Here is a 22,094-nt window from a genome sequence, read left to right on the forward strand (position 1 = left end):
GGTAGTTATATTCCTTCTTAGTTGTGGAAGGAGACACAGCCTGTCTGTCTTGGCCAGAAGTCCGAAAATTTTGTCTTAATATTATTAATTTACAGTTTCTCCAAAAACTTTCAGCAGAAACATTGTGTGGAAAGCAGAGAGGCAGATGGTTGGCCCTATAAACAGTAAATAAAGTATTTTACAATGAAAGAGCATCAGTAAATCGTGCCTTTGTCAATGAACATACTTATCATTTAGATTATTTTTATGAGTTATATAAGAAATAAGCTCACATTTATTTACAATTTATTTCACAATTCTTTTTTTAAGTATATTTTATTGATGATATTGTTACAATAGTTCCAATTTTTGCCCCTTTGCTCCCCTCCACCCAGCACCCCCCCTTCCCCCAGCAATCTCCTACCAAGTCTATGCCCATGGTTCATACATACAAGCTCTCCCGCTTCACCCTTTCATATATTCTTCTTTTTCTTTTAATAAATAAATGATTAATTAATTATTTTAACAATAAAAAATAACAATCCCTCCCTCTTAATATTAAGACCCTTTATAATCTTATAAAGGACAATGGGCGAAGGTCTCAAGCTCCTCTAGCTGCTTCAAGCTGGACATGGTCGTCGTCCTACCTACCCTTGGGTCCAGAAATCCCTAATAAGAGCGGGGGTGTGGGGGGGAGGGTGGCCTTTCCACATGGGGAAGGACTGTGCAGACTCCAGGTAAGTTGGCTGTCCCCAGACAACGGTGTGCTTGGATTAACAGGCTGGCATCCTTGTTGTATTCTGGGGGCAACAGATTTGGCAACAGGGTTAAAAGACATCATTCAGTCCATAGCTACTAAATGACAAAAGGCAGGTATTAATTTTTTACTGTCCCACATTAGGGAAAAAAAAGGGGGCTTCTTTGGAGGAAAGTGTGCAAGGCACCTCTCACCTGTCCAAAACCCTTTTGCCCTTTATATTTAGTTTGGGCTGAAGAAAATATATTAGGTTTCCCCCCTCTCAGACCTCTGGACCCTTTCAGTCCAATCCATTAGGATAAAAAAGAGAAACCAGTTTTAAAGTGAAGCCCACAGACCACCCATTCTTCACCAACCCAACCACTTAGTTCAGCCAAACCGTTGAGTCTCAGGAGACAGCACTGCAGCCAGGATTAAGTTAGGCCTACATGCACAGACAATCACTCAGGTAATGCGGTCATAGGCTTATGCCCTTTGAAAACAGAAAACACATGTTAATTTATGTAACATAACCCACAAATCAGTCTCTAAATCTGTAAGACTGTCTTATTGGAAGGACGTACAGTTGCAAGGCATTTGACATTCTTCTTGCTTATAAATTAAATAACTTTGATGATACCACAGACATAGTTTAACTTTCAAGTGAAAACATTTTAAATGAAAAGGAACTTTAAAGGCGGTTAGCTGCACTACTTTATAGTCTACCACTGATCATTGTGATTTTCCATGAATAATGATTTTTCTCCCTAAGATTACCCCCCTTGTCATTAAAGGGACTGCATTAAGTCCATTTTTAATTTATCCTGTACATTTGCATAAACTCAACAAGAGCAGCAAATGATCACTTATGATCTTTAGTTCTGCTTTCCTGGAACTTACCCAAGGAACATTTAGGGTGACCGTCAGTCTGCTCTTCAGGGCACAGAACCTGGGCCACATACCTGGCATTCAGCTTTTCCTGTACACACCTGTCTTTTCCAAGTCCTTCTGCTTTTCCATTGTGCCTTAAGGTCCCTTCTAGCCATCTTTCAGGAAAACAACCTTCATTCCTTCCCTGGAAAGATTGCCATGGACTGCACAACCAACCAAGGTACCAGGCCTTTTATCTTGTGGGCTTTTATTACCTTTGAAAGTCATTCCCAGTTCCTCAGAGCTTTTTGGTAACAACCAGAGCCCAAGCATGTCTCCTTTAGGCATGACATTCCATTCAACGTCTTGGTCAAAAAAAAAAAACCTCTATTAACAACTGGTCTTATTAGTGTTACGCAAAGAAACTTACGTCATTACTTACTTCTTTAGAATGCCGAACACTGGAGAGATCAGATAGGGAGAAAAATATACAGTGTGAAGGAAAATCCTTGTCTTTCTTTTTTTTTTTTTTAATGTGTTTCATTGATTACAGTGTTACATTTGTTCCAATTTCCCTTTCCCCTGCTCCCCTCCACCCGGTGGGCCCCCTCCGTCCCCTTGTCCCCTCTTTTAGTCCATGTCCATTGGTTGTGCATATAGTTCTTCTCAACCTCTCTCTGTCTATTCCATTCCCTCCTACGATGTTTCTTAATTCCTGTACCATCTCCCTCCCTCTCCCCCTTCCCCTTCCCTGCTGACCTCCCCCCAATATGCTCCCCATACCTATAGTTCTTTTCCACTCTCATTGCCTAGTTTGCCTTTGTTTGAATTCCCTAGCTTCTGCTGTTGTTTCTTGTGATGCAGTTTTCATTTTAGTGTTCATAGTTTTGATCCTCCTTTTTCTAAACCAGTCCCTTTAACATCTCATATAAAAGTGGTTTGGATCTAATGAACTATTTCAGTTTTATTTTGTCCTGGAAACACTTTCTCTGCCCTTCTATTCTGAATGACAGCTTTGCTGGATAAAGTATTCGTGGTTGTAGGTTTTGGATTTTCATTACTTTGAATATTTCTTGCCAGTCCCTTCTTGCCTGTAGGGTCTCCCTTGAGAAGTCAGCTGATAGTCTAATTGGGACCCCTTTGTACATGATTCTTTTCTTCTCTCTTGCTGCTTTTAAGATTCTCTCTTTATCTTTAACTCTTGACATTTTTATTATAATGTGTCTTGGAGTGGTTCTCCCTGGGTCCAGTTGTTTTGGAACTCTCTGTGCTTCCTGGACCTGTAAGTCTATTTCCTTCCCCAAGTTTGGGAAGTTCTGCTTTATTATATTTTCACTTAATTTTTCAATTTCTAGTTCTTCTTCTTCGCCCTCTGGTAATCCGATCATCTGTATGTTGGAGCTTTTATAGCTGTCCCAGAGGTTTCTGATCCTCTCATCATTTTCCTTGCTTCCCGTTTTTTCTCTCTGCACTGGTTGACTGTTTGTTACTTCTCTATGTTCTGGTTTGTTGATTTGAACTCTGGATTTTATTTCCTCACCATCTGTCTCGTATGTGGTTTTGTTCCTTTCAGTATGAGTGTTTTTCAATTCTTTCTCATCTTTTTCCAGATCTTTTGTTAATTCTGTAAGCCACCTGATAACAATGACCCTGAACTGAGCCTCTGTCAGGTTTCTTATCTGTTCATCTGTCAGGTTTTTCATCTGTTGCCTGGTGAGCTGCGCCCCCGGATTTCTATAGTTGTCTGCCTCATTTTGACAGATGGCGTTTTGTTTTCTTGGGCCGGCTATAGGGGGCAGTGCCTGTGTACTCGTCACAACCCAGCGACCGGTGGCGATCCGCAACCTTTTTCGCTGCGCTGTGACCCTTTGTGGTCACTGCCCAGCGACTAGTGGCTATCTTCAACCTATTTTGCAGCACTGTGGCGCTTTGTGTGGGGGTGGGGGTCCAAGATGGATTCCTGCAATTATTCTGCTAGGAGACCGGGATCCGTCCTCCCACCCTCTGGGCTTCACCGTTCGGCGTTCGGCGATGTGGTGGTTGCTTTTCCCAGCGTTGGGGTCGGGAGCTGCTGGGGTTCGACTGAAGCTGGGATTGTTCTCCTTGCAGCTGTCCCTGGTGCCACCGCAAACAGCACCATCTACTTTCGGTCTTACCTGCCCAAAGAGCGCCGCTGGTTTATAACTTTGTACGTTGGGCTTCCAAGTAGTTTTATTTTCTGGAATTTCTAGTTATCTTTTGTTTTGAAGTAGTTGTATTCCTCTCTAGTTGTAGAAGGAGACCGAGGGGATCTGTCTAAGCCTCCATCTTGGCCGGAAGTCTCCCATGTCTTTCTAATAGTCACTGAACTGGCATTTCCATTCTTCATATTTTCATTTTTCCCCCACTAAAATTTTTTTTGTTTGTTTTTCCATTACAGTTGTCCCACTTTTTTTCCCCCTCTTGTTTCCCTGCACCCTGTCCCCTCCTTCTCCAACATTTAGTCCCCATTCAGTTGTCCATGTCCGTGGGTCATTTATACATGTTCTTCGACTAGACCCTTTCTCTTTTTACCCCCTTTTCCCCCTCCCGCCTCCCGCCTTGTTACTGTTAGTCTTCTCCTTGTTTACATACCTCTGGTTCAATTTTGCTCATTTGTTTGTGTTGTTCATTAGTTTCCTGTAATAGGTGACAGCATAAGGTATTTTTCTTTTGTTGCCTGGCTTATTTCACTAAGCATAATTCTCTCTAATTCCATCCATGTTGTTTCAAATGGTAGAAGTTCCTTCTTTCTTTCTGCTACATAGTACTCCATTGTGTAAAAGTACCACAGTTTTTTGATCCACTCATCTACAGACGGGCACTTAGGTTGTTTCCAGCACTTGGCTATTGTAAATAGTGCTGCTATGAACATAGAGGTGCACAGGTTCTTTTGAATTGGTGTTTCAGGATTCTTCGGATATAATCCTAGCATTTTTCGTTCTTTGAGGAAATTCCAAACTTTTCCAAAGTGGCTGAACTAGTCTGCATTCCCACCAAAAGTGCAATAGGGTTCCCGTTTCTCCACATCCTCGCCAGCATTTGTTGATTGTTGATTTGTTGGTGATGGCCATACTGACTGGTGTAAAGTGGTATCTCATTGTGGTTTTTATTTGCATCTCTGTGATGGCCAATGATGTTGAGCATTTTTTCATGTGTCTATGGACTTTCTGTATGTCCCTTCGGAGACGTGTTTGTTCAGATTCTTTGCCCATTTTTTAATTGGGTTGTCTGTCTTCTTGGTGTTGAGTCGTATGAGTTCTTTATATATTTTGGAGATCAATCCCTTGTCTGAGATATTATTGACAAATATATTTTCCCATATGTTTGGTTCCCTTTTCATCTTGCTGATGTTTTCTTTAGCTGAGCAGAAACTTTTTAGTTTGATGTAGTCCCATTTGTTTATTCTTGCCTTTGGAGATATATCAGTGAAAATGTTGCTACATGGGATATCTGAAATTTTCCTGCCTATTTTTTCCTCTAGGACTTTTATGGTATCACGGCTTACATTTAAGTCTTTGATCCATTTTGAGTTTATTCTGGTGTATGGTGTAAGTTGGTGGTCCAGTTTCATTTATTTGCGTGTCGCTGTCCAGTTCTCCCAACACCATTTGTTGAAGAGGCTCTTTTTACTCCATTTGATGTCCCTTCCCCCTTTGTCAAATATTAGTTGACCATATAGACCTGGGTTTATTTCTGGGCTCTCTATTCTGTTCCATTAATCTATATATCTGTTCTTATGCCAGTACCAGACTGTTTTGATTACTGTGGCCTTGTAGTATAGTTTGATGTCAGGTATTGTGATTCCTCCTACTGTGTTCTTCTTTCTCAAAATTGCTGTGGCTGTTCGGGCTCTTTTTTGGTTCCATATAATTTTTTGAAGTATTTGTTCTGCGCCTGTGAAAAATGTCATTGGTATTTTAATGGGGATTGCATTGAATCTATAAATTGCTTTGGGTAGTATGGACATATATTGATGTTGATTCTTCCCATCCATGAGCATGGTATATGCTTCCATTTATTTGTATCTTCTTTAATTTCTTTCTTCAGTGTTATGTAATTTTCTGAGTACAGGTCTTTTACCTCCTTGGTTAAGTTTATTCCTAGGTACTTTATTTTTCTTGTTGCTATGGTAAATGGGATTTTTCTTTCAGTTTCTATCTCTGAGATTTTATTGTTGGTGTACAGAAATGCCTTCGATTTCTGAATATTGACTTTATACCCTGCTATTTTGCTGAATTCACTTATTACGTTGAGTAGTTTTATTGTGGAGTCTATAGGGTTTTCTATGTACACTATCATGTCATCTGCAAATAATGACAGTTTTACTTCCCCTTTTCCAATTTGGATGCCTTTATTTCTCTTTCTTGTCTGATTGCTGTGTCTAGAACTTCCAAGACTATGTTGAATAGGAGTGGAGAGAGTGGACATCCTAGTCTTGTTCCTGACCTCTGGGGGAATGCTCTCAGTTTTTGCCCATTCAGTATGATGTTGGCTTCAGGTTTTTTGTATATGGCCTTTATTATGTTGAGGTATGCTCCTCTATTCCCATTTTTCCGAGAGTTTTTATCATAAATGGGTGTTGTACTTTATCAGATGCTTTTTTTGCATCTATTGATATGATCATGTGGTTTTTGTCTTTCATTTTGTTTATGTGGTGTATTACGTTTATTGATTTGCAAATATTAAACCATCCTTGAATCCCTGGGATGAATCCCACTTGGTTGTGGTGTATGATCTTTCTAATGTGTTGCTGGATCCGGTTTGCCAATATTTTGTTGAGAATTTTAGCATCTATGTTCATCAGTGATATTGGCCTGTAATTTTCTTACTTTCTTGTGTCTTGACCTGGATTTGGAATTAGGGCAATACTAGCTTCATAGAACAAGTTTTGGAGTCTTCCCTCTTTTTGGATCTTTTGGAATTCTTTGAGGAGGATAGGAGTTAGTTCTTTTCCTACATGTTTTGTAGAAGTTACCTGTGAAACCGTCTGGTCCAGGGCTTTTGTGTGCCGGGAGTTTTTTGATTACTGCTTCAATTTCACTAGTTGTTATTGGTCTATTCAGGCTTTCTGCTTCTTCTTGATTTAGTTTTGGAAGACTGTATGTTTCCAGGAATTTGTCCATTTCCTCTAGTTTGTCACATTTTTTGCTATACAGTTTTTCATAATGATTTACAATCTTTTGTATTTCTGTGTTATTGGTTGTGATTTCTCCTCTTTCGTTTCTGATTTTATTTATTTGGGTTCTCTCTCTTTTTTTCTTGATGAGCCTGGTTAAAGGCTTGTCAATTTTGTTTATCTTTTCAAAGAACCAGCTCTTACTTATGTTGATCTTTTGAATTGTTAGTTTAGTCTCTATGTCATTTAATTGTGCTCTGATCTGGATGGTTTCCTTCCTTCTACTTGATCTGGGCTTTGCTTGTTCTTCCTCTAGTTCTTGTAGCTGTAGGGTTAAATTTTTTGTAGAGATTCTTCTATGTTTTTTAGGTAGGCCTGTATTGCTATGAACTTTCCTCTCAGGACTGCTTTCGCTGTATCCCATAGGTTTTGGGTTGTTGTCTGTTCATTATCATTAGTTTTCAGAAACTGATTTTTTCCTTGATGTCATTGTTAACCCATTTATTATTTAATAGCATGTTATTCATTCTCCATGAGTTTGAATGTCTTTGAGTTTTTTCCTTGAGGTTGATTTCCAATTTTAAGCCATTGTGATCTGAGAAGATTCTTGATATAATTTCAATTTTCTTGAATTTGTTGAGGCTTGTGTTGTGTCCTACAATGTGGTCTATCTTTGAAAATATTCCATGTGCACTTTAGAAGAATGTATATTTTGCTTCTTTGGGGTGAAAAGTTCTATATATAACGACTAAGTCCATTTTATCTAGAGTGTTGTTCAGTGCCTCAATATCTTTGGTGTTTCTTTGCTTCGAAGATCTGTCTATTGTTGACAGTGAGGTGTTGAAGTCCCCTACGATGAGTGTGTTGCCGTCTTTATCTTTCTTGGAGTCTTCCAAAAATTTCCTTACATATTTGGGTGCTCCTAAGTTGGGTGCATATGTGTTTACAAGGCTTATATCTTCTTGATGGATTTTTCCCTTAAGTATTATGAAATGTCCTTCTTTGTCTCTTTTTATGGACTTTTCTGTGAAATCTGTTTTGTCTGATACGAGTATTGCTACCCCAACTTTTTTTAGTGTCCATTTGCTTGAAATACTTTTTCCATTCCTTCACTTTCAGTCTTTGTAGACCTTTTGTTCTGAGATGGGTGTCTTGCAGACAGCATATATGTGGGTCATGCTTTCTAATCCATTCAGCTACCCTATGTCTTTTGATTGGAGGTTTTAATCCATTTACATTTAAGGTTATTACCAATAAGTACTTATTCATTGTCATTTTTCCCCTTTGTACTCGTGTTTTTCTATGTCTCTCTCTGTTTCTTTATCTTCTTAAAGCAGACCCTTCAGCATCTCTTGCAATGCTGATTTGGTGGAGATGTATTCTTTTAGTCTTCCTTTGTCTGAGAAACTCCTTATTTCACTTTCCATTTTGAATGAGAACCTTGATGGGTAGAGTATTCTTGGTTGTAGGCCTTTGTTTTTCATTACTTGGAATATTTTTTTGCCATTCCCTTCTGGCTTCTAGTGTTTCTGCTGAGAAATCTGATGATAGCCTTATTGCAGCTTTCTTGTATGCTATTAGTTGTTTCTCTCTTTGTCTTTGAATGTTGCTATTTTCATTATGATGTGTCTTGAAGTGGGCTTGTTGGCATTCATCTTCATTGGGACCGTCTGTGGTTCCTGGACTTGCGTGACTCTCTTCTCACGTTAGGGAAGTTATTTGTCATTAGTTTTTCAAAGAGGTTTTCTATCCCTTGCTCTTCTTCTTCTCCTTCTGGATTTCCTATGATATGGATATTATTACGTTTCATGTTGTCCTGCAGCTGTCTTAGAACCTCTTCAGTCTTGTTCAGTCTTCTTTCATTTTGTTGCACTGTCTGGGAGTTTTTGTCTCCATTGTCCTCCAGCTCGGTTATCCGATCTTCTACTTCCTCTAGCGTACTTTTAATTCCTTGTACTGTGTTCTTCAATTCAGAGATTGTATTCTTCATTTCCTCCTGGCTCTTATTGATAGCTTCCTTGTCCTTTTTCATTCTGGTGTAATTCTCAGTAACTTCCTTGTAGTTTTTTCTGGAGTTCTTTGTAGTTTCCCCTGAGCTCATTCAGCTTCTCCATAATCCATGTTTCGAATTCCATATTTGATAATTTGCTCCCCTCTCTTTCATTTAGCACTCTTTCTGGGGATTCTACCTTTTCTTTCGATGGGGGGTTGTTTCTATGTCTCCCCATTTTTGTGACTCCTGTCGTTTGTTGGTGCTTCTTAGAATGATCTGCACTTCCTGGATCTGCCCCTGGTGGCGTCAGATCCTGTACCAATCTGGGCCTAGGCAGCCTGTTGGAGACTTCCAGGGATCTACTGCCTTTGTCTGTCTTCTTTTGTTGTTAATCTATTCAATCTGTGATTAGCCGTCAGGCTTAAGGATAGTGGGTGTGGCAGCTTAATTCCTCTAGGCAGGGCTTTAGCTTCCCCTCAGGCTAATGCCACTTGGAGGGGAATGGTCTGCCTGCAGTGTGGGGATGAGTCAGCACTGGGACCTGGTCGGCTGCTCCCCCAGTTCTCCCCTCAAAATCACCGCACCAAACTTTCCCCAAGTGTCTTCAGTCCTCTCTGCCTTTCCTCTGATTGAGCCCAGGGTAAGTGGGGGCCAAAATATTTTCGTATGTGATCCACTTAAGAGCTCTTTTTCTCCAGCTGTTTCTCTTCAGCTAGCAAGAAACTCTGTGGCTTTTCGCTTTTCACAGCTGGATACTCTTTTACTCTCCACTCTGTTGCTGTAAGCTGGGAAGCCCAGCTGGGGGTTTATACCCTGCCCTTCTCAGGGGGAGCTCCCGCCTGCTGAGCTGTTTCTCAGTCCCTTCAGGTGCCGCCCGTGGGAGCCCAGCCAGCCCTTCTGCGTCTCTGCACTCCCTACCGGTCACGTTGTGATGTAGCGCCCTTTTTTGTCTGTCCGTGGTTATAAGACTTCTCTCCAGCTAGTGTTCTGTTGGTTTTTCCAGATGATTTCTCCAAAATTAGGTTTTAAATCCAGACTGGTCCTGGGCTGAGGTTAGTGTAGCTTCCACTTACTCCTCTGCCATCTTGGATCTCCTCCTATTTCACAATTCTTAATGTCACAGTCATGGTAACCTCATTAAATAAGTAGAGAAGTATTGCCTCCTAGAATTTTCTTGTAATAGGAAAATGCCATTTAAAATAATTTGAGAAACATATTATCTAAAAATCTTCAGTTCTCTGAAAGGTTTTGTGTAAGATTGTTGTGAGTTTTTCCTCCTTATGTATTGGGGTAGAACCCACCATATGCCTGGAGTTTTCTGTGGGAAGTTTTTAAAGTACCATTCAAATTTTAAAATCATTATAAGACTATTCAGATTTTCCTTTCCTGTTTTGATTATTTTAAGTTTGTTTTTCTAGGGATTTGTTCGACTCATTAATTTTTTCAAATTTATTGATACCATATTATCACAAATACTCTTACCATCTTTATAATGTTTGCAGGCTTTGTGACGATATTCCCTTTTTAATAACTGATTCTGTATATTTGTTCTTTCTTTCATCAGTCTTTATTCTCAAGAGATACTGAGTTACCTTACTGATTTCTTCTCCTGTCAGCTGGCTAACTCAGGCAGCTTTTCTCTGAGAACTTTTCCCTATGCCCCCAGGACAGGTCTTCTTGCCTTTTCTTGTGCTAACATAATGTTCTAAGAAAGGAGTGGCATTCAATCCTTTGTTTTAAAAGCTCACTGTGGGTCAAAGGTTTATAGTGGACTTGACCCATAGACTGCCAGTTATCCAGACCTATGACTCCTGTTGTTTTTATCTTAGAATGTCTAAATTTAATACTTACCTATATATACAAAATTTTTTTAGTTTTACTATCATTCTTTCTGTTGATTTTTTTTTTCCCCACCAAATCTCTAGGTCAAAAGGTAGAAAATGCACAACATGTGACTTCTTCAGAACCTAAGCCTATTCAAGCGAATAAAGGATGTGTGAAGAAAGAATATGAAGGAATAACAGTAAGATATTTTTAAACCAAATTAATTTAGCATTAAAAATGAATGCATAAATTATTGGCACAATAATAATTTTATTAATGTCAGTAGTAGTTTTCCTTTGAAAAAAATTTTCCATTTAGATGCGTCATAAGCCCATGCAACTTTGAAGTCTTGCTTGCTTTCTATGTAAAACTATAGTCACATCAGAAAAATAAAAAAGTTAACATGAAATGGTATCCACCAGCTGATGTGTATTTGGCACTCTGTATTTTTTAATCAGGTATTTTTGCCTTTAAAACATATATTCAAATTCCTTGTTTCTGACTTCATTTTAGGTAGTAGCGTCCACCTGACAAAAGTTGCTAGCTAGATAAGTCAGTTTTTGCAAAGACCTGTTATGATTTCTTCAAAAATATGTGTGTGTGTGTGTGTGTGTGTACACAATAGCATTTTTTAAAAACAACTTTAAAGAAGAAAATTTAAAGTAGTCTATAATTCATATATGCAGATAACTCCTGTTTATTCATTTTTTTTAAAATGTGGTATATATTCATAGAAAATTCAAACATTATAGAAGGGTTCAAAATAAAAAGAGAAAGTCCTGTTTGCCTGGAAGATAACCAGTGTAAAGTGTCTTCTGTCTTTATTTTTAGAAAAGACATGTAACAGCTTATGTATATATAATCTGTATATTTCAGTAATCACATAAACATCCACAAACCATCCATTCAGCCTAAAAACTAGAACACTTTTAGTGGCACCGCTTTGGCAAATAAATTCCTTCCTTTTCCACTCAGGGGCCAGCATTTTCTTGGCTTTGTGTTTATCATGCCCTTGCTTTGCTCTATAGTTTTACTCTAGATGTATGTATCTCTAAATATATATCTTTTAGTTTTTCTTACTTTTAAACATGATAAAAGTGATATTATTGCTTTATTCACTCATTTAGGTATTTCTACGATTCATCCACATTGTGACATGCAGCTGTGGTTCATTAACTTTTCTCTGCAGTATCATATTTTACTGTGAATATACCACACTTTATTTCCCCTCTTTTCTTGATGTACATTTAGATCATTGGTGTTTTTTTAAATGAAAGAAAGGTGCAGCTATATACATTCTTATATGTGTTTTAAGATCTTCATGTTTAAGGATTTATCTATAGTAGCTATTTAGGAGTAGAATTCATGAGTCAAAGAGTAGAATATTCTTCCTTACAAGAGAACGTGTGTTTTCTGCCAGCAACGTGTAAAGAGTTACCATTTATCCACATTCTTGTCAACACTTACTTTGCCAGATTAAAAAATTTGTACGACTTAAATAGATAAAAATAGGATCTTTGTATTTTTCAGATTTCTAATAAAGTTCAAAATCTTTACATAAGTTCATTGATCGTGGGTATTCATCTGTGAAATGCCTAATGATGTCCTTATTATTTTCCTATTGATTTGCCTTTTTCTCTTTAATTTGTACTAATTCTTTATATAGTCTGAACACTGATCCTATTTTGGTTGTTTCTGGCAGGTATATTCTTCCAAGGTACAGCTTATGTTTTCACTTTCTTTGTGGTGTCTTTTGACGAACAGAAGGTCTTAAATTTTCTATTCTTGGTTATCAAACATTTTTATGGTTAGGTTTTATGAAAGTTTTTAATTACCAATCCACAGGCTTAAAAATATTACCTTATATTTGCGTTTAGTTTTTCTCTACACGTATAAGAATTTTCTTCATCTGGAATTGGTTTTTATTTAGGGAGTGAGGTAGGGATCCATTTTTTCCCCAATATGGATAGCTATTTGTCCCAAGCCCCGTTTATTGAATTATTATTATTATTATTTTTTAATTGATCTGTAATGCCACCTCTCTTTCCCATATATGCTGTTTCCCAGATGTGTGAGGCTTTATTTTGGTGTTTCTTATCTTGATTCTGGTTAGTTTATTTTTCTGCACAGTACTACAATGTCTTAATTGGTATAGTTTCCCGCTTCTTTATCCTTTCCCTTTCCTTTCTAATGGAAACTATTTTTTAACTGTCTTTGGTCTTTCATTGTTGCTAGTCTTCCATTGTTGAGAAGTCTTCCATTCATCCTATTTGTTGTTTCTTGTTCTTTGTCTTTGTCCTTCAATTTTACTACAAATATTTAGGTACAGTTTCTTTTGGTTTATACGTTTGTCCTTTTTGATGTATGGTCTGTGGCAAATATCTATGGATGCTGTCTTCCATTGTTTTTGGAAAATTCTTGGTAATCATTTCTTCAAATACTGCCTCTTTTTTGTCCTTTCTGCTCTTCTGGAATTCTAGGTAGAAATATGTTTAGACTTTTTTCTTCTGTCTTCCATGTCTCTTAAGACCCTTTCTTATTTTCCATTCTCCTTGGCCTTCTGGGTACATTCTAGGTAATTCATCAGATTTGTCTTTCATTCAGTTCAATAATTCTCTCCTTATATGTAATCTGTTGTTTAATATGTCCATTGAGTTTTTTAGTTCAACAATTATGCCTTTTGCTTTTGGAAGTTCACATTGATTCTATTCAAGTATATCTGTAATTTCTTATAATCTCTTGTTGCTTATTCATTTTTGTGATTCTTTTATTTCTTTAAATTTACATATTATAATTCAAAATTCTTTATCTCATTATCTGAAATCCTTGGGAAGGGGGTTTTAAGTCTGATATTTGTTGTTTCTGAGACTCTTGTGCATGGTGATTTATTTCCTTTGGTGTTTGGTGATCTTTGATTGAGTTCCAAGATGGCTGATCTTAATTTAAGAAAACTTGAATGTCTGAAGTGTTGGAGGACAGCCTTTGCATTTGTTCTTTCCAGGAACCAGGGAGTGCTACTGTAGTCCTAGAGTCTTAGTTCTTTTGCCACTAGCAGTGTTAATATTAGATTTACACTTGAGATAGCCCCATTTCACTGCCCTGGTTTCTACTTTTTTTGGAAGGAGGATATGGATCACTTGGATTTTATTTTACTTCCTGTGAGTCTTAAATTAAAACCCAAATTTTTATGTAGGAGCTAGTTCTATAGTTGGCAGGCATTTCATTTCTCAGTTGGAAGCAGAAGAGCCTGCATTTTGCTTTTCAAATAAGGAACTATCTGGGTAAATTTCCATTATCATATTAGATCTATATCATGTTTCTTTAAAGCTGTATAATATTTTTTAATATACTGTTGGCCTTCTTCTGTTTTTTGGCTTAAATTATTCTGTCTTTTAATTATACATCTTATTCCCTACTTCTCATTTGTTTGCTTAATATTGTTCTTTTGAGTATATTTTTATTGATTATGCTATTACAGTTGTCCCAACTTTTCCCCCTTTGCTCCCCTCCTCCCAGCACCCCCTTTCCCTCCAGCAATCCCTCCCCTTAGTTCATGTCCATGGGTCATGCATATAAGTTTTTGGCTTCTCCATTTTCTATATTATTCTTGACATCCCTTGTCTATTTTGTACCTATCAATTATGCTTCTTAATTCTTGCATGTTTTTCGCCATTCTCCCCCTTCCCCTTCCCAGCTGAAAACCCTCCAAATGATCTCCATATCTATGATTCTGTTCTATTCTGGTTGTTTGCTTAGTTTGTTTTTTTATATTCAGTTGTTGATAGTTCTGAATTTGTTGCCATTTTAATATTCATAGTTTTTATCTTCTTCTGTTTCTTATTAAATAAGTCCCTATAACATTTCATGCAATAATGGCTTGGTGATGATGAACTCCTTTAGCGTTCCTTGTCTGGGAAGCACTTTACCTGCCCTTCCATTCTAAATGATAGCTTTGCTGGATAGAGGAATCTTGCTTGTAGGTCCTTGCTTTTCATCACTTTCAATACTTCTTGTCAGTTCCTTTAACCTGCAAAGTTTCTTTTGAGAAATCAGCTGATAGTCTTTTTCTTTAAAGTATATTTTATTGATTATATTTTCACAGTAGTTACAATTTTTTTTCCCCTTTGCTCTCCTCCACCCAGTACCTTCTTTCCCTCCAGCAAACCCACCTCCCTTATAGTTCATGTCCATGGGTTGTGCATGTAAGTTCTTTGGCTTCACCCTTTCCTATATTATTCTTAACTTCCCCCTGTCTACTTTGTACCAACCGATTATGCTTCTTAATCCCTGAACCATATCCCCATTTCTCCTCCTCCCTCCTCCCAGCTGATAACCCTCCAAATGATCCCCATACCTATGATTCTGTTCCTATTCTGGTTTGCTTAGTTGGAATTTGTCTTTATTTTTTAGATTCAGTTGGTGGTGGTTATGAGTTTGTTGTCATTTTAGTGTTCATAGTTTTGATCTTTTTCTTAAGTAAGTCTCTTGGCCATTTTATATAATAATGGCTTGGTAATGATGAACTCCTTTAGCTTCACCTTGTCTAGGAAGCATTTCATCTGCCCTTCCATTCCAAATGATAGCTTTGCTGGATAGAGTGATTCTGGCTGAAGGTTGCCTTTCATCACATTGAATACTGCTTGCCAGTCCCTTCCTGCCTATGAAGGGTCCTCTGAGAAATCAGCTGATAGTCCTATAGGCACCCTCCTGTAGGCAACTCTCCACCCCTCTTGCTGCCCCCAGGACTCTGTCTTTATCTTTCACCTTTGGCATCTCAGTCATGATGCGTCGTGGTGTGGTCCCCTCTGGGTCCAGCTTACCCGGGACCCTCCATGCTTCCCGGACAAGTATGTCCATCTCCTTTGCAAAATTTGGAAAGTTTTCCTTATTTTTTTCAATTCTTGCTTTCTCATTCTGCACTGGTTGACTGTTTTTTTCTTCCTTATGTTTCAAATCACTGTTTTGAACTCCGGTTTCCTTCCCTTCACCATTGGTTTTGTGTGGATTTTCCTTCGTTTCACTTAACATAGCCTTCACTTCTTCTCTTATGTGTTTGCTGTACTCAAGCATATCTGTCAAGCTTGTGAGCATCTTTATCATCAGTGTTTTGAATTCTGAATCTGTTAGGTTGTCTATCTCCTCATCTGTTAGGTTGGCTATCTCCTCGTCGCTTAGTTCTCCCACTAGAACCTTGATCCGTTCCTCCCTTTGGGCCATAATTCTCTGTCTCCTCATTCTGACAGGCTCCTGTGTGTGTGTGCCTCCGAGTCCCAGGTAGAGCTGTCACTCCTGTTACATTGTGATGGGTGGAGCTTTAGGGATTCCTCACACAGGGTGACCTGTTTAACCATGTTGTGGCGCTGTATGTGGGGGATGGGTCTGAGAGGGAACAATGCTGCCCATCCAGCACTCGCCCCTTTTCCAGGCACCTCTTCCACTTTCACACTGGACTGGTGCCCCTCCAGCTGCTGCCCTGGCCATCATTCCCAGAGTGGGTAGGTCTGCTGACATTCTTGGACCATGGGGGCCCTTTAAACAAGCGGACACTGCTGAGACACCAGCAGTTTCTGCCTTCGGCCCAACCACTACTGGTCTGCACAGTCAGAAGCAATGAGGCTTGATTTTCCCTGGCGCTGGGACCATGAGCTGCAAGGTCTGGTGAGGACCTGGGAATGCTCCCCAGGTGTCCCTGCTGACTTTTTAAAACGTGTGACTGAGCTTTCTGCTGACCTGCTGCCGCTGCCATCACCACACCAGGTCCTCTCTGCCCCAGTTCCGCCCCTCCTACCTGTCTGGATGAGTATTTCTTCTTTATATCTTTGTTTTCTGTGCTTCCATGCAGTTTGATTTTCTGGAACTTCTGGTTGTTTCTAGTTGTGAGGTAGATGTATTCCTTCTTAGTTGTGAAGGGAGATGCAGCATGTCTGTCTACGCCGCCATCTTGGCCGGACATGAGAAATCAGCTGATAGTCTTATGGGAACTCCTTTGTAGGTTACTCTCCTTTTCTCTTTCTGTTTTTAAGATTCTCTTTAGCTTTAGCCTTTGGCATTTTAATTATGATGTGTCTTCACGTGGTCCTTTTTGGCTTCAACTTGTTTGATACTCTGTGCTTCCTGGGTTGTATGTCTTTTTCCTACATCAAATTAGGGAAGTTTTCTTTCATTATTTTTCAACTAAGTTTTCAATTTCTTACTCTTCCTTTTCTCCTTCTTGTATCCCTATGATTCAGATGTTGGGACATTTGGAGATGTCCCAGAGAGTCCTTATACTCTCCTTGTTTTTTAAATTTTTTCTTCTTCTTGCTGTTCTGTTTGAATGCTTATTTCTTCTTTATGTTCCAAATCCTTGATTTCTATTCTGGCTTCATCTCCTCCACTAATGGTTCCCTCCATGTTTTTTCTTTATTTCATTTAGCGTAACCTTCATTTCTTTATATTGTTGCTGTACTCAAAGAGTTCTTTGAGCATCCTGATCACCAGTGTTTTGAACTCTGTATCTTACAGGTTGGTTACCTCCTCTTCTGTTTAGTTCTTTTTCTGGGGTTTTGTTCTGTTCTTTCATTTGAGCCATATTTCTTTGTCTCTTCAATTTGGCAGCCTCCCTGTGTTTGGTTTTGTTTATTAGTAGCGCTGCTTTTTCTCCCTGTTTTATTGCACCTGTTAAGTTGTATGAGGCAGAGCCTTAGATATTTGTTAGGGTGGGACAACTTGCTTCACCACTTTGTGGCTCTGTGTGGGGAGAGAGTTTGGAGACGGACCAGTGCTGCTTCCTATTTTCTGGTGGTCTTCCTGGCCCTCGCCTTGTTTCCAGTCATTTCACCCCCTTCCTATATATGACTGGCCCCCTTTCTAGCTGTTGCCCTGGTGGTGACTCCCAGAGTCATGGGTTTGGTATGTTCTAAGCCCATGCAGGCCCTTTAAATGGACTCCCTTGAGTGACCAGCAGTTTCTTCCACTGCCTCCACTGGTTTCTACAGCCAGTACTGGAATCCTGGGCTGTACAGTCTGGCTACAGTCTGGCCTGTGGCTGGGATCACTGGTTCCCAAATTCCCTACCAATTTTTATTCACCACATGTGAATGTGAGACCACCCATTCCGGTACCACTGCCCCTACCTCTTCATGCCACACCATGTCCTCTCCACCCTGATTCCAGATCTCCGCCCCTTTTACCTGTCTGGATGAATGTAACTTCTTTAAATCCTTCGTTGTTAGACTTCTATACAGTTTGATATTCTGGTAGTACTGGGTGATTTTTGTTTTGATGGCAGTAGTAATTCTTGTGGTTACGCAAGGAAGCGAAGCGTGTCAACCTATGCATCCATCTTGAGTGGAAGTCCAAGAATTTCTAGTTTGGAAACGTTTATGTTGTAAGTGGAGCACTCTTTGAAGTGGCCAGTCTCCCCAGAGCTTGTGTTGTATGAAAGGATCTTTCTCCCATGGGATCCCAGTGTGGAAAAATTATTTACTTGTTGACAGTTCAGTCCCTTAGACCTGTTTTGTCGTTTGAAATCCCTTGACTTAGTTCTTTCAGATCAGATGTTGGTGTGATCTTCTGCAGGATCTGTGGGGTGGATGAATTAAGTGTTGGTCTGTAACAGGAGACTGGGGACCCAGCACCTCACCAGGCACTAATTAGTTGTTTCCCCACCTTCAACTTTCTTTCCCCAGCCTCTTCTTGCCCAGTGGGGTGTGGGGTGGTTACATTTTACTGTACTATCTACTTCAGGCAATCAGGTTTCCTTTTTTTACTTGGTTCATTGAATCTAGGTTATTTTAATACACTCTACACTGGAGGACCTTAAATTTACATCTTCATTCCTGGATTCATCCCCTGTCTCACAGTTCTGGATTATTGTTGCCTACATATAGGGCATTTTCTTTGGATATTCAGCCCATAGATAAATATTCAAATATCAGACACATTCTGAAGTTCCTTTGTTCATCATCCTTTTTTCCTTCCTTCCTTTGTCACCATTGTTTTCATGGTTTCCTAGATTCATATCCTTTTGTGATTTAATTTTATTCCACTGTCATATGCACCTGATTATAATCTCTTATCTGCCATTCTGCAGCATTTTCTTATTTCTCTTTTCTTGCCCCACCCCCTCTCTCACTCACTAACAAAGGTCTTATTTGCTCATTCCTGAATCACTGTAACAGTTTCGTAACAATTTCTTCTTAACACTAATCCTGAAGATAACTACTAGACTTTTCTTCCTAGATATGTTTTTAATCACAGTAAGCTGTTGTCTTGCACTAACAGTTGCTCATTTTGTCAATATCGGGTTGTAATTCCTAAACCTGATGTTGAAGGCCTAGTGACAGCTTCCTCTTTTAGAAGGTGGTCTGCATTTTCTTCTTATCTTTTTTCTCTTCACCTGCCTGCCCTGCATGGCCTGCTATATAATCAGCTTCTTTTCCTACACATAGAACTTGCTGATTACCACTCAGTGCTTCCTGCTTTGAGACCCCCCCCCCCCCGCCTTCTTTCTACCACTTCATGTCTGTTGCCTTCTTGAACAGCTGTCCTGTTACTGTGGCCGATTAAGGTAACACTTTTTTTTGCATACCTTATAGAAAGAATTTAATCGTGTATTTTGGTTGTGTAACTTGTAATCATTTTGTGTAATTTGTGTATGTTTTGTCTCTCCAAGCAATGCATAAATTTTAGAGGATGCAGATTACCTCCAAATGTTTTAGTGCTGAGCCATCCTCAGGAAAGTCTGTTGCGTATTTAACAAGGAAGGCACTGAGTAACCCTTAGAAAAGTCTCAGTGAAGTTTATGCCTCCCTGTCAGCACACTCACCATTTATGGGTAACTTAAGCCTTCTGGAGAATTGTATTCACTATATATGTGTGCTTGGGCTGAGGAACACATAGAAATTTAAAATAAATTATTTTCATATAATTTTGTATTTCTTCTCAGTAAATGAGATTAATTGGATGTCAGTTGACAAAGTAGAAGCCAAGAATTTCAGATCTTGAGCAATTTATAATTTAATCATAATAATTTGTGAACATGTCCTTCAAATAGACAACAGCATTCAGGTTTTTTGTTGCTATTATTATTGTTTGTTTCTTTAGCAATGTAGACTAAAAATTTTGCAGTCTTATAAAAATTAAAACTTTCCTGTAACAAATAAAATATTTCTTTTTGTCTGAAGATTTTAGTTCGAAGAAGCAGCAACTCTGTTGAATTGGATTTAAAAGATGATTTGCAGCCAACACAAGGAAAATGTAAGGAAAGACAGACAAGTAAGTTCCAGGAAATGTGGTCTGTGTTCACCCAGGTTCAGTGTTGTTGTATTTTATTTCTTTTTACTTTCTAACTCAAATGTTATCATCTGAAGATATGTGGTTATGAAGTGGGAAATTTTTATTTTTAGATTCTCAGGATTGATGGCAGTTTAGTTCACACATACAATAAAACCTGTTCTAGTCAGTTACCTGTACCTTAGAGGCCTGTATTTCCACTCCCAGACTTTTCCCTTGTGAGAGGCACAACCAAAGCTAAATAGCTAGGTAAGCAGACAGACCAAGAAGGAAAAATTATATTCCCTAGAGAGTTCCCACCAGCTAAGAGCAAAATGCTTCAGAAGCACATTTAAGTTGTCAATAGTATAAGTATGTAAAAAGTAAAATTTGATTTGAATCCTTACACATATTATGTACTGTAAAATGTGGCCCTAATACTCTGCTTTCCAGAAAACAGGTGCTGGGCCACTTCCTTCCTTCTCAGAGCAGCATAGCAAACAGCTCAGGTCCAGGGTGTTCTTGGGGGGATGTGGAGGAGCTTCTCTTAGGTTCCTTTTTCAGTCCTTGTTGGCTTAGAGTTCTGTGGCAGTGAACTAAGGGACGTAACAAGTTTGTGACTGGGACAACTTTCAGTTCTTTGCAAATGAAAAGAGGACAGCAGATTAGAAGTAGCAAGGCTGGGAACTGTCAGCAGCAGATACAAAAAGCAGCTGAAAGAGTGAGCAGACAGAAAGGGTGGACACACAAAATTGTTATGAAGGAAACAGGAGACTTGGAGGAGTAAACTGTCTAGGCCTGTTTTGTGTTAGACAAAATAGCCCTCTGAGGCTTAATAGCTTTTGAAAGCATCATTGTATTTTGACAAATTACAACTTTTTAGTATATAAAGGAAAGAATTTCTATTGGAGAAAATGTTTTACAGTAGAATACCTCACCCCCCTGTGATCCTGGGTGATTCAGCCAGAGTTGAGGTCTAGGCATCAGGCTCAATATGTAAAACATTATTAAGCTTTTCTAACTAGCAGAATAAATTTGGGTTTGTGGTGGGCCAATTTTCCCCCCTTTTCTTCCACCCACCCCCATTTTATAGTTGAATAAGTTGCAGTAGAAAGTTTAAGAAATTGATGTAATCCTTTGGGTATATGGGATAACTGAGGTGAAGCCCCTGAAAACAATGCTACTTGTGTGTTATATAGTGGAGCTACAATAATTATTAATGCCCTGCACTTAGAAGCTTTGTTTCGTTGAGCAAGAGCCCCACACAGGCATGTATTGAGCCCCTCTGTCTTTTATGACTGCTGTGTCATCCACTTAGTTACTTGGTTGTAGGTAATTGTGAACATTCTTATTTCCAGCTATTAGTTATCTCAGACTTGTTTCTTCGATTGTGCCAGGTGAAAGTGTCAGCAGTGACACAGGTCTGGGCTATAACAATGAGGCAGAGTTGTCCATGAGCTCATGGCATAACTATGAGGAAGATACAGAACTGAGCTCTCCCACAGATGTTGTGGCTGACTCTGATCCCCGCCATTGGTTACAACTGAGTCCTACCGATGCTTCAAACTTAACAGGTAACTGTGTCTTTGAGAAGGAGGTGCTAATGGTTGGGAGGTCCCACAGTTTCCTAGCTGTAAGAAATTTAGGGGTCCTTTAGCATAGTGATGTTAAGGGTGCCCTGCAACCAAATTGCTTGTGGCAGCCCCAACCACCTGTTTATAAGCAATCATGAATTCTGAGATATGTGTAGAGGGCTCTAAATTAGTGGCCAGATAATGGTAAGAAGCCTACAGCCACTATCCACCATAGGAGGGAGCGATGATACTTGTGTCAAGCCTTTGCCATCCCTGACTTGGGAAACGAAGAAGTGATTTTATTCACTTTATAAGGATCTTGTATCTGTGGTAAGTTTAAGAATTCGAACAGCTTACTGATGAATATATTTTTGAAATTTTACTATAAAAAATGAGCACCAGTGAACGTAGTACACAACTTTAGAAATAGAACAGCAGCCCTCACCAGGTAGCTCAGTTGGTTAGAATATTGTCTCAATACACCAAGTTTGTGGGTTCTATGTCCGGTCAGGACACATACAAGAAGCAACCAATGAATACATAAATAAGTGTAATAAAAATCAATGTATGTCTTTCTCTCTCTCTCTCTCTCTTTCTCTCTCTCTCTCCCCCCTCCCTTCCACTCTTTCCCTCCCTCTCTCCCTTCTCCCCTTTTCTCTAAAATCAATAAATAAAAATAAAAATAAAATAAGTAAAACATTTAAACCAATAAGCTTTCTTAGAAAG

The 22,094-nt window shown here is 39.0% G+C and overlaps 1 protein-coding gene across 1 annotated transcript in view; it reads left to right on the top strand.

The window, feature by feature from the left end:
* RALGAPA2 (Ral GTPase activating protein catalytic subunit alpha 2) overlaps nucleotides 1-22,094 on the top strand; it is a 401,573-nt gene that overhangs the window by 201,424 nt on the left and 178,055 nt on the right. Inside the window, exons 18-20 of the mRNA XM_090285992.1 lie at nucleotides 10,641-10,738; nucleotides 19,707-19,797; nucleotides 21,192-21,368. Coding sequence (XP_090142118.1) covers nucleotides 10,641-10,738; nucleotides 19,707-19,797; nucleotides 21,192-21,368 — 366 coding nt within the window. The remainder of the gene's footprint in view (nucleotides 1-10,640; nucleotides 10,739-19,706; nucleotides 19,798-21,191; nucleotides 21,369-22,094) is intronic.

The sequence above is a fragment of the Furipterus horrens genome, unplaced genomic scaffold, assembly GCF_987537825.1.
Source record: "Furipterus horrens unplaced genomic scaffold, mFurHor1.1.pri manual_scaffold_8, whole genome shotgun sequence".
In the NCBI taxonomy this organism is placed as follows: Eukaryota; Metazoa; Chordata; class Mammalia; order Chiroptera; family Furipteridae; genus Furipterus; species Furipterus horrens.